Source organism: Protobothrops mucrosquamatus, unplaced genomic scaffold, assembly GCF_001527695.2.
Source record: "Protobothrops mucrosquamatus isolate PMUCROS unplaced genomic scaffold, P.Mucros_1.0 scaffold3092, whole genome shotgun sequence".
NCBI lineage: Eukaryota > Metazoa > Chordata > Lepidosauria > Squamata > Viperidae > Protobothrops > Protobothrops mucrosquamatus.
Window position 1 is genome coordinate 1 of NW_015389100.1, and position 12,810 is coordinate 12,810.

The window sequence follows — 12,810 nt, forward strand, 5'->3', positions numbered from 1 at the left end:
GCATCCCCGCGGTCACGTGATCCAAATTCAGAGGCTTGGCAACTGGCATGTACTTACGATGGGTTGCAATGTCCCAGGATCACGTGATCTCCTTTTGCAACTTTCCGACGAACAAAGTCAATGGGAGAAAGCTGATTCAATTAACAACTGAGTTAATGACTTAACAACTGTGGCGATTTGCTTAACAAGGTCAGAGAACGGGGCAAAACTCAGTTAACTGATACCTCACTTAGCAACATAAATTCTGGGCTCAGTTGTGGACGCAAGTCGAGGACAACCTGTGATGGGACTCCGTCTCGTGGGACTGCCTCCCCAGGCCAACAAAATCCCAGACTGTGGATTTCAATGCCTCCTAATTTTGAGAAAGGTTGAAATGGTTTTCCGTCGTGTTCTGTACGTTTCCATTATTCTCTACGTTTGATAGGAGCTATCATTGCGGTTTTAAGATTTAAAGGAAAACAGAGCGTGGGAGAGACATTTATTATCTCTTTTCCTAAGTGGATCCCACTTCGGCCTGCCAACATGTATTAGGAGAGTTGAAAGTATATGATTATCCTCCGCTTTTTAATATGGCAAAATTGTGAGTGTGGTGAAATTTTGTGATTAAAACATACGAAGAATGGCTGCAGGAATTGGGGATGGCCAGTCTAGAGAAAAAAAGGACTGGGGGGGGGACATGATAGCGGTACTCCGGTATTTGAGGGGCTGCCACAAAGAAAAGGGGATCAATTTATTTTTGAAAGCACCAGAAGGAAGGACAAGAAACAATGGATGGAAACTAACCAAGGAGAGAAGCAACCTGGAATTAAGGAGGAATTTCCTAACAGTGAGGACAATTAACCAATGGAACAACCTGCCTCCAGAAACTGTGAATGCTCCAACACCGGAAGTTTTTAAGAACAGACTGGACAACCATTTGTCTGAAATGGTACAGGGTTTCCTGCCTGAGCAGGGGGTTGGACTAGAAGACCTCCAAAGTCCCATCCAACTCTATTATTATTATATTATATTATTCTCCAAAGCACCAGAGGGCAAGACACGACATAACGGATAGAAACCAATCAAGGAGAGAAGCAACCTGGAATTAAGGAGAAACTTCCTAACAGAGAGGACAATTAACCAGTGGAACAGCTTGCCACCAGAAATTGTGTGTGTGCCAACACTGGAGGTTTTTCAGAAGAGACTGGACAGTCACTTGTCTGAGATGGTATAGGATCAGCTTGAGCAGGGGGCTGGACTAGAAGACCTTCAAGGTCCCTTCCAACTCTTATTATTATTATATTATGTTATAAATTATTCTCCAAAGCACCAGAGGGCAGGACAAGAATGAAGGAGAGAAGCAACATGGAATTCAGGATAAATCTCCTAACAGTGAGGACAATTAAGGACAGTCACTTGTCTGAAATGGTATAGGATCAGCTTGAGCAGGGGGCTGGACTAGAAGACCTCCAAGGTCCCTTCCAGCTCTGTTCTGATTCTGATCTCTGAAAAGGTCCCATTGCAGAAGGTTACGAGCGAGGCGTCCTGGGCTGATTTGAGAAGGCCCAGATGGGCACCAATGTGGGCCCGCAAGGGGTAGGGGGAAATTTTTCCCTTTCCAGGTTTTGTGCAGTCTGCTGGCTCAGCTCTTGTGGAGCAGTGCAGTTTTGCCGCACTCAGCTATTTCTGCTAAACCACCAGGAGCCCCCTCCCCTCTTCCCCCACCCCCAGGCGACTCCGGTTTCCAACGTGTCAGTGAGTTAATTGGGGTCCTAGTTGCCGCATTCATTAAAAGGAGGCACGTGCTGCTTCTTGGGGGGCTGAAAGAGTTTAACGGTCCTAAACAAGCTTTCTTGGAGAGAGGAGGGGGCGTTGCTATTGCACGCCGAGGGAGTGTTCAAAGACTACACTCGCTTTTGCAAAGGGGGGGTGTCCCCCCTCCTCTTTTTTATTTTATTTGTATTTATTTACTAAATTTAAATGTATTCAATTTCCACGAGGCCAGTCAGATTTGCAGTTGGCTCGTTTGTGCAAGGGGTGAGCCTCTCATTCATTTTATAGGTGGTCCTCGATTTACGACAGGGGTCTTCCAACTTGGCCCTTTTATGACACGTGGACTTTAACTCCCAGAATTCCTCAATCATCGTACCTGGCTGAGGAATTCTGGGAGTTGAAGTCCACGAGTCATAAAAGAGCCAAGTTGGAAGACCCCTGATTTACGACCACAGTTGAGCCCCAAAATTTCTCTTGCTAAGTGAGACAGTTGTTCAGCGAGCTTTGCCCCGTTTTACGACCTTTCTTGCCACGGTTGTTAAGTGAATCACTGCTGTTAAGTTAGCTACACGGTGATTGATCCCCTGGCATCCCCTTTTGTGACCTTCTGACAAGCAAAGTCAACAACACAGGTCGTAAAATGGGGCAAAATTCACTTAAATTACTGTCTCAGCAACAGAAATTTTGGGCTTAATTGCAGTCGTTATGTCCAGGACTCCCTGTATAGGGTTTCCTGCTTGAGCAGGGGGATGGACTAGAAGACCTCCAAGGTCCCAATGTCAACATTCTGTTAAATGAAAGTGGTGAGGTTTGTTAATATGCCAGTCATTGCTAGTGTCCTGGTGGGGGGGAGAAGGGGAGCTTAACTCCCTCCTTTCCATCCAGAAAGCCACTCCCAGCTCTGAGCCACGATACCGGGCAGTGGAGCCTCCATAGCCAGAGGCAGTCTACCATGGAGAAGCATCCTCATGCCAGGCGAAGCGAGTAGGAAGGCCGGCGTGCCAGGGCTAAGCCCCTCAAATCCTTCCCCCTGCTAGGAAGGCAAGGCTGGGCGGCCTCGCAGGGGGGTGGGGAGATGATGGGATCCGTCGTCCTAGGCCAAGGGGTCTTCAAACGTGGCCCTTTGATGACTTGTGGACTCCAACTCCCAGAATCCCTCAGCCAGGACGCATTAAGACAGGGGTCTTCCAACTTGGTCCTTTGATGACTTGGGGACTTCAACTCCCAGAATCCCTCAGGCAGGATGCTTTAAGACAGGGGTCTTCCAACTTGGCCCTTTGATGACTTGCTGGCTGAGGAATTCTGGGAGTTGAAGTCCACAAGTCATATTCAAAGGGCCAAGTTGGAAGACCTCCGGCCTAGGCCTTGCGGGGCTGCGTCCCCCACGCTTGAGTTCCCCTTCGCCGCAGAGCCGGAAGTGGCCGGTCGCCGCGGGCCCCGCTCGTGCTCGCCCTCTAGAGGCCGCGACGCGTAAAAGGGCCCGTCGCGCGGCGATGGCGTCACAGGGGCGCCGGCGGCGGTTGGAGGCTCGGATGGAGCCCGAGCAGGAGCGGCTGAGGCGGCAGATCCGCCTGCTTCAAGGTGGGCGTCCCCGGGGGCGCTGGGGGTGATGGGAACTGTAGTCGGGCCCCGGAAGGAGAGGCCCAGCCTGAGGGGCCCGGAGGGAAGCCGGGGAGGGAGCAGGCCGGCCTCCTTCCCTCCTCAGGCCGGGCCGGGGAGCCTTTCCAGAGACGGGCCCACCAGGGACCCGGCCAGAGTAGGCCCTGCCCCAAACCCTTGGGTTGGCGGGGGCGAGGGGGAGACGGAGACCGTCACCCTCTTCCCTGCGGGTGTAAGTGGACGGGGGGATGGATTGGATGGCCTCTGAGGGGCCCTCCAGCCCTGCTAGACCAGGGGTCCCCAAGTTTGGCAACTTTACGACCGGTAGACTTCAACTCCCAGAATTCCCCAGGCAGCTTTGAAGTCCGCTTGTCTTAAAGGCCCACGGCTGGCTGGCCTGGGGAATTCTGGGAGTTGAAGTCCAGCAGTCTCAAAATAGCCGAGGTTGGCTGGGGAATTCTGGGAGTTGAAGTCCAGCCGTCTCAAAATAGCCGAGGTTGGCTGGGGAATTCTGGGAGTTGAAGTCCAGCCGTCTCAAAATAGCCGAGGTTGGCTGGGAATTCTGGGAGTTGAAGTCCAGCCGTCTCAAAATAGCCGAGGTTGGCTGGGGAATTCTGGGAGTTGAAGTCCAGCAGTCTCAAAATGGCTGAGGTTGGCTGGGGAATTCTGGGAGTTGAAGTCCAGCCGTCTCAAAATAGCCGAGGTTGGGGACCCCTGTGCTAGAGGGAGAAGGTTTGTGGCTGGTCTGCTCATTGGAAACAGAGAGGTCTCCCCCGAGGTCTTAGTTTTCTCCTGGGTGCTGAACTGTTGAACGCTACTGTTACGATTCAAAATGCTTGTAGCCGCTTTACTATATGGTTGAGAGGCAGTTTGGTCTAGTGGTGAAGCTCTCGGGAGGCAAACCTGACTTTGACAGGGAGTTCTAGTCCTGCCTTAGCTACGAAAGCTGGCTGGGTGACTTTGGGCCAATCATCAGGAGACGGTGAATTATAATCCTGCCTTAGCCATGAAAGCTGGCTAGCTGACTTTGGACTAATCACCAGGAGACGATGAGTTCTAGTCTTGCCTTAGCCATGAAAGCCGGCTGGGTGACTTTGGGCCAATCACCAGGAGACGATGAGTTCTAGTCCTGCCTTAGGCACGAAAGCCGGCTGGGTGACTTTGGGCCAATCACCAGGAGACGGTGAGTTCTAGTCCCGCCTTAGCCAAGAAGCCAGCTGGGTGACTTTGGGCCAATCACCAGGAGACGATGAGTTCTAGTCTTGCCTTAGCCATGAAAGCTGGCTAGCTGACTTTGGACCAATCACCAGGAGACGGTGAGTTCTAGTCCCGCCTTAGGCACGAAAGCTGGCTGGGTGACTTTGGACCAATCACCAGGAGACTGTGAGTTCTAGTCCCGCCTTAGGCACGAAAGCCGGCTGGGTGACTTTGGGCCAATCACCAGGAGACTGTGAGTTCTAGTCCCGCCTTAGGCACGAAAGCCGGCTGAGTGATTTTGGGCCAATCGCCAGGAGACTGTGAGTTCTAGTCCCACCTTAGGCACGAAAGCCAGCTGAGTGATTTTGGGCCAATCACCAGGAGACGGTGAGTTCTAGTCCTGCTTTAGGCCAGAAAGCCGGCTGGGTGACTTGGGGCCAGCCACTCTCTCTCAACCCTCCATGTCAGGCTGAGGCGATAAGCCGGCCGGTCAGTTCCTGTTGCAACCAAGTGAATCAACACTTGGTTGATTCAGAGAAATGCAGACACTTCACTTGCAGAAGAAATGCTAAAAGGGGAAAATAACTGTATAATATATATATATATATCTTTATGTTTTTGAATCTCTGTTCATGCCTGGTTACTCCCTGGACTAATCTCTGCATTTTGCTTGGTAGGATTTTCAGGAGCTGCTTGACCTCGTCCTCCTCCTCCTTTATCAGGTAAAAGAGAGGAGGACTGGCCCAAGGTCACCCAGCTGAGTTTGTCAGATTAGAACTCGCAATCTCTTAGCACCTAGCCTGCTGCCTTGCCTGCTTCTCTGAGCTGGCTTCCAGCACATTTACACACAGAAACAGACACAATCCTGGAATCTTTATTTTGGACTCTTTGCTTCAAGAAAAGGTTGGACAAGCATTTGTCTGGGATGGTATAAAGACTCTTGCCTGGGGCAGGGGGATGGACTAGAAGATCTCCAAGGTCTCTTCCAGCTCTAGGAGTCTACGAAGAACAACTGTAGTGGTGTACAAGGAAGCCTAGAGCAAGGGCCTATGGCAGGGGTCTTCAAACTTGGCCCTTTGATGACTTGTGGACTTCAACTCCCAGAATTCGTGCCTGGCTGAGGAATTCTGGGAGTTGAAGTCCACAAGTCATCAAAGGGCCAAGTTTCAAGACCCCTGTTTTAGTCAGTGACACGGTTGTTAAGTGAATCTGACTTCCCCCATTGGCTGTCCTTTCAGAAGGCGGCATGGTATTTTTATTTTAAAATATCTCCCACTTTTCAGTTGTCCACAGGAAGAGCTGCAGATCAAGTTTTAAACCAGGGGTAGTCAACCTTGGCTCTTTTATGACTCGTGGACTTCAATTCCCAGAATTCCTGAGCCAAAGTTGACTACCCCGGTTTTAGACTATCAACTTCTAACTGCAGGAAGTTCTTGATTTGCAACCGTAATGGACTCACCAGTCCGGATTCTCCTCATTTGTTTAGTCACCGTTCGGAGTTAACAACGGCCCTAAAAAAAAAAGTGACTTATGACCATTTTTCATACTTACGACTGTTGCAGCATCGCCCATGATCAAAATCACATGATCAAAATTCAGACGATTGGCAACTGACTCGTATTTATGACGGGCGCAGCATCCTCGGGTCCCGTGATCCCCTTTTGCGACTTTCCGACAAGTCAAGTCCATGGGGAAGCCAGATTCACTGAACAACTGACTTAACAACTGTGGCAAGCAAGGATAGAATAGATTAGAATTACATAATAGAATAGAATAGAAATAGATGAATAGAATAGAATTAGATGGTGAATAGAATAGCATAGAATAGAAAATATGGAATGGAATGGAAAATATAGAATAGAATTAAGAATTAAGAATTAGAATAGAACTGGAAGGGACCTTGGAGGTCTTCTAGTCCAGCCCCCTGCTCAAGCAGGAGAACCTATACCAGGGGTAGGCAACCTTGGCTCTTTTATGACTCGTGGACTTCAACTCCCAGAATTCCTGAGCTAGCCATGCTGAGGGGAAAGGGAGAGGTTTCCAAGCTGAGCCAAGCTGGCTCAGGAATTCTGGGAGTTGAAGTCCACGGGTCATAAAAGAGCCAAAGTTGCCTACCCCTGACCTATACCATCTCAGACAAGTGACTGTCTAGTCTCTTCTTAAAGACCTCCAGTGATGGAGCACCCAGGATTTCTGGAGGCAGGCTGTTCCACTGGTTAATTGTTCCAACTGTCAAGAAATTTCTCCTTATTTCCAGGTTGCTTCTCTCCTTGATTGGTTTCCATCCGTTGCTTCTTGTCCTGCCTTCAGGCGCTTTCGGGAATAAGTTGACCCCCCTCTTCTTTCTGGTAGCCCCTCAGATACTGGAACTCTGCTATCAAGTCACCCCTGTTTCTTCTTTTCTCTAGACCGGGCAAAGCCAAGTCCCGCAGCCCTTCTTCGTATGTTTTAGTCTCCAGGCCTTGGATCACCTTAGTTGCTCTTCTCTGAATTTTTTTCCCAAACTCTCAATATGTTTCTCAATATGTCACAATACGTTTGTTGTAACGTAAAATGTTTATATCCATAAAATGTTGTAGGGTCTCCGGCTTAAGCAGGGTGGTGGTGGTGGTAGGCGGGTGGACTAGAAGATCTCCACGGTCCCTTCCAACCCTGTTGTTCTGTCGTGCAGGCCTCATCAATGACCACAAAAACGCCCACGGGAATGCACCGGTTCCTCCTCCGCCTGCTTCGCTCTCCAGGTGGAGAAATCCTAAACTTCCCGCCTTCCAGAGCCAAACTGCCTTCAGCGGCAGGTACGGCCAGCAGCCCTCCCGAGATTTCTCGTCCGGCCCGGCCAACGCGACAACCTGGAGGAAGAAATACTCTCTTGTCAACGCGCCGCCTAGTGCTTCCTGGTCCTCCCAGAGCCACGCCAGCAGGGAGGCTCCTGAGCCACAGCTGATGCTTTCGGAAGCCGCGGCGGCCGTCTCCAGCGCGAAGGCGAAGGCCAGGCTGCCAGCCGGCTCCGTGGCGGGCGATGCTGCCGGCTCCGGGTTCCAGCCGGGCTTTTCAGGATCGAGAAAGGGACCGTTGGCTTCCAGGGGAAAACTACCCACAACTCCTTGGCCTTTAAATGCGGACCCGAGTCGGAACAAGGAGATGTGTGCTTCCACTCTGTCCCCCTTGCCTCGTTGCAAAACCCCGGCGACGGGTGGAAGTAACCGACCGGCGGCGGGTCAGAAGAAGCCTGTGGGGAGGAGTGAGCTGACCGCCAGTTTAGGCAGGACTATCAGCGAGAGTGCCATTGCGCTGAAATCCGAGCCTCGGCGCTCTCTAGCCGCACCCGAGCAGGGATCAGGATCTCTCCCAATCTGGAAGAAACCATCACTCCAGGGTTCACACCTGTGTGGTTCACACCGCCAGCCCTCCCCGGCAGGGACCGTCAAGCTGAGCCCCGCCAGGAGCGCGGATCTGTCTGCCGGCTGTGCCCGTTTGGGCGAGGAAGCGTCTTCCAGCACCGGGAGGAGTCTCCCCCCAAACAGGCCCGCTGTATTTCTGGTCCAGAAGTCTTCTTCCTTGCCGGCCTCCGTCCGGTCCTCCCGGTTCAAGAGAGCCAACTACACCTGGGTGGCGAATCCCAGCAAGTCCCCCCGAAGCGTGAGGAGGTGGGCCGTATCCAGGGCCTCCGAAAGCAACCCCAAGCCTGCCGCCTGCGCCCCGGCGGCGTCCCCCAAAGCGCAGTCGAGGGGAGCGAATCTAGACTTGGGGGCCAAGCCAAAGAAACCGAGCCCCCATTCAAAGCTGGCGGTTTCCTCCAGCCAGTACAAGTGGAAAGCGGCGAGTGCGAAGTCTGCTCCCCCTCCTTCCACGTCCGCCTCGGTGTTCACGTGGAAGCGCAAGGAAGGGGTCGGGCCTGGCGATGCCCCCGGCACGGGCGCCGCCAGCACGTCGCTCCAAGCTCTGAGGCGTGTCCCGCTCGCACACGGCCATCTTGCCCAGGGCAGCTCGAGAGCCTTCTTTGGAACTACCAGCTTTTTCAATTACAAGTTGAGGAGTTGGCCTAAAATCATTAAGAGGAAAGGAAGCGCCGGGTAAGTTCCTGAACCTCCTGGGAGGGTAAACATTTGTTCAAGTTGTTGTTGTTGTTGTTTTAACTTGGATTGCTCATCCTGGTTATAAAAGTGGGAATGGAATGGAATAGAATTACGAATTGGAATTAGAATTAGAATAGAATAGAATAGAAAATATGGAGTGGAATGGAATAGGATAGGATAGAATATAGAATAGGATAGAAAATAGAGTAGAAAATAGAATAGAATAGAATAAGTGTAGAGTAGAATAGAATTACAAATAGTATAGAGAATAGAGAATGGAATGTGGGATGGGATGGGATGGAATAGAATAGAATAGAATAGAATAGAATAGGCAGGACAAGAAGCAACGGGTGGAAACTAACCAAGGAGAGAAGCAACCTAGAACTAAGAAGAAACTTCCTGACAGTGAGAACAATTAACCAGTGGAACCACCTGCCTCCAGAAGCGGTGAATGCTCCAACACTGGAAGTTTTTAAGAAGAGACTGGACAGCCATTTGTCTGAAATGGTATAGGGTTTCCTGCCTGAGCAAGGGATTGGACTAGATGACCTACAAGGTCCCTTCCAACTTTATTATTATTATTATAGAATAAGTGTAGAGTAGAATAGAATTACAAATAGAATAGAGAATGGAATTGGATGGGATGGGATGGAATGGAATGGAATAGAATAGAATAGAAGTGTAGTGAAGTGTAGTGTAGAGTAGAGTAGAGTAGAGTAGAGTAGAATTACGAAGAATAGAGAATACAGAATGGAATGTGGGATGGGATGGGATAGAATAGAATAGAATATGGAATGGAATATGAAATGGAATATGTCGGAGCCTGCAGTCTTACTGTGCTGAGGTAACCCAGGAGTAAATTGTATTAAATGGTGGTTTATATTACAATATCTACAAATATACTAGAAACAAAACAGTGGAACCACCTGCCTCCAGAAGCTGTGAATGCTCCAACACTTGAAGGCTTTAAGAAGAGACTGGACAGCCATTTGTCCGAAATGGTATATAGGGTTTCCTGCCAGAGCAGGGGGTTGGACTAGATGACCTCCAAGGTGCCTTCCAACTTTTTTTTTTTTTTTATTATTATTATTATTATTATTATTATTATTATTATTATTATTATTATTATTATTATTAACGTATGTGACAATTCAGCAAATTCCAATACACAGCAATTACAGCAGAGAACTGACGAGAGAGAGAGAAAGACTCCAGCAAAAAACCTCCCTTTTATACTCAGGCTCTTAAAGGGATACACACACCTGCTGAGTCATTCCTATTATTGCATCATACGCCTTACATTGCCTTACATCATTACATAAGCTGTTTAGCTATTATTATCCTGACACAATAGAATACGGAATGGAATGTAATAGAATACTTTATTGGCCAATTGGACCCCCTCTTCTTCATGGCAGCCCCTCAATATTGGAACCCTGCTATCATGTCCCCCCTCGTCCTTCTCTTCATTAAACTACCCAATTCCAGCAACCGTTCCTTATATGTTTTAGCCTCCAGTCCCCTAATCATCTTTGTTGCTCTTCTCTGTACTCTTTCCAGAGTCTCAACATCTTTTTTCCATCGTGGTGACCAAAACTGGATGCAGTATTCCAAGTGTGGCCTTACTAAGGCCTTGTAAAGTGGTATTAACACTTCACCTGATCTTGATTCTATCCCTCTGTTAATGCAGCCTAGCACTGTGTTGGCTTTTTTTTGGCAGTTCTTATTTAATGACATAAATTTTGGGGTCAAGCGTGGCCGTACGTCATGCACATTTCAACCAAGATGAAGGAGAATTTTGGGTTTTCTCATCCAGACGTCTGGAGGGAAGAGGCCGGAATGCTTCCTTGTGGCCGGAGCAACCTGTACGACAGGTGTGCCCAAGGAAGATCCTGCCCAGGTTGTGTCATGCCGTGCTTGCATTTGGTTCCCAGAGCGGATTGGGGTTTCCATCAGGGCGCCGATGGTCCTTTGCCTCCATGGCCTGCACGTCGCGCCCGAGACCTTTCGTGGCACCCCTGCCACGCGGCCCCTTTGCAGATGCGCTTGTGTGCCTGCAGATGCCTTGCAGGGAAGGATTCTGACCCGTGCTTTGCTTCTTCCTTCCAGCTCTCCCACCCTGCTCCTGAAGAGCCGTTACTGCCTCCGGAAACGTCACGCCACGCGGGGAAGGTCCTCCCCCACCGCCCGCCGAACCGGGACCAAAGGCCTGGTGCAAATCGGCAAACATAGGTTGCGCCGGCTGCCGGCCTCCCGTGTTCCTGGTTCGCCCAAAGAAGGTAGGAGAGGCTTGGAATTGGGAGGGGGTGGGCGGCAGGGGGGAGTTGGACCCGCTGCCCTCGGCTCTGGACGGGCGGCCAAGAGAGACTGGCACGGGCCAAGAGGCCACCGATCGTGGTTCTTCTCTTGGGTTGGCTACCCTCGTTCTGATCCGGAGGCTGGTTTTTGAGAGGGTCTGTATAGCCCAGGGGTAGGCCACCTTGGCTCTTTTATGACTGGTGGACTTCAACTCCCAGAATTCCTGAGCCAGCTATGTTGAGGGGAAAGGGAGAGGTTTCCAAGCTGAGCCATGGCTGGCTCAGGAATTCTGGGAATTGAAGTCCACGAGTCATGAGGGGACCATAATTCCCCCATGCTGGCTCAGGAATTCTGGGAGTTGAAGTCCACGAGTCATAACAGAGCCAAGGTTGCCTACCCCTGGTATAGCCAAACAATTGGGACCGGGGAGCGACTTTTCCCTCATCCCCCTGGAGGGCTGTGGATGATGTCCCTGGAAAACCCGGGGTGTGTGTGTCCCAGATTTGCAGTACCCCATTTGTGGTGTTTTAAGGGTTGGCTGCCTCCCGCTTCCGAAAAACCGTTGTGGTTTGTATTTAGGATTAAGCTGTCGAAGGTCACCTGATTTTGTTGTTAGTTGCGAAGTCGTGTCCGACCCACCGCGACCCCACGGACAACGTTCCTCCAGGCCTTCCTGTCCTCTGCCATCTTCTGGAGTCCATTGAAGCTCAGGCCTCCTGCTTCAGGGACTCCATCCAGCCACCTCCTTCTCCGTCGTCCCCTTCTTCTCTTGCCCTCCATCTTTCCCAGCATCAGGCTCTTCTCCAGGGAGTCCTTCCTTCTCATGAGGTGGCCAAAGGACTTGAGTTTCAACTTCAGGATCTGGCCTTCTCAAGAGCAGTCGGGGTTGATCTCCTCCAGGACTGACCGGTTGGATCGCCTTGCAGTCCAGGGGACTCTTCTCCAGCACCAGAGTTCAAAGGCCTCAATTCTTTGGTGCTCAGCCTTTCTTATGGTCCAACTTTCGCAGCCATACATTGCAACTGGGAAAACCATGGCCTTGACTATACGCACTTTTGTTGGCAGGGTGATGTCTCTGCTTTTTAGTGTGCTGTGTAGATTTGCCATGGCTTTCCTCCCCAGGAGCAAGCGTCTTCCAATTTCTTGGCTGCAGTCCCCCATCTGCGGTGATCTTGGAGCCCAGGAAGATAAAATCTTGTCACCTGATTTTAGAGCTGTGCAAATTTGGGGGTTGGCCGATTACTAATTGGGGGTGTGTGTCATACATTGCCTGTGGCTTGATGTGAGCTTGGCTATAAGAGTTACGTGGGAGAACGACTCTTTGGCTTGGCTGTCTTCTCCTGACCTGCCTTTACCTCAAAGGTGGGTCTGTCCCTTCCTGGAGTTAATAAGAACAGGTGTAAAATAAAGGTGTAAAATAAAGAGGGAAGCTCTCGTCTCGGCTGAGCCTTTGCGCAGAAGGGCCCAGCTCGGCCTCTCTTTTTTTGGCATTTGTAGTTTTCGAAATGTTGACAATGTCAGAAAAGCCGTTTGAAGATCTGGGGGGCTGGCGCATCGAAAGACAGAGGTGCCTACAATTGTTCTCTCGGCTCTTTATCTCGTTTACTCTCCCCACGGGGCAGCTCTGACTATCCTCCTAAACAGGACTGTGTGTGTGGGGCGGAAACGAGGCTTCCGTACGGCTTTTCATCTTGAAATGCGTATTTTTTTAGAAAAGGCTGATATTTAGATTTTTCAGCCTGCCCTGCACACAAAACAGCTCCAAGCGTCATAGTTCTGCTTTTCGTCTTGGCATCTTTTACAACTCGCATTTTGGGCTTGTACCTGGGGGGGAAAAAAACACGGTTTGTGTACGTGACCTACATTGATTAGGTGCGACTCGTTCTGG

General features: G+C 50.4%; 1 protein-coding gene across 1 annotated transcript in view; it reads left to right on the top strand.

Annotated features, from left to right (window-relative positions):
- The first annotated feature begins 3,245 nt into the window (after positions 1-3,245).
- Positions 3,246-12,810, top strand: part of LOC114923354 (zinc finger CCCH domain-containing protein 3-like) — a 139,770-nt gene continuing 130,205 nt past the window's right edge. The window contains exons 1-3 of the mRNA XM_029286203.1: positions 3,246-3,333; positions 7,220-8,621; positions 10,734-10,903. Of these exons, the coding sequence (XP_029142036.1) occupies positions 3,246-3,333; positions 7,220-8,621; positions 10,734-10,903 (1,660 nt within the window). The remainder of the gene's footprint in view (positions 3,334-7,219; positions 8,622-10,733; positions 10,904-12,810) is intronic.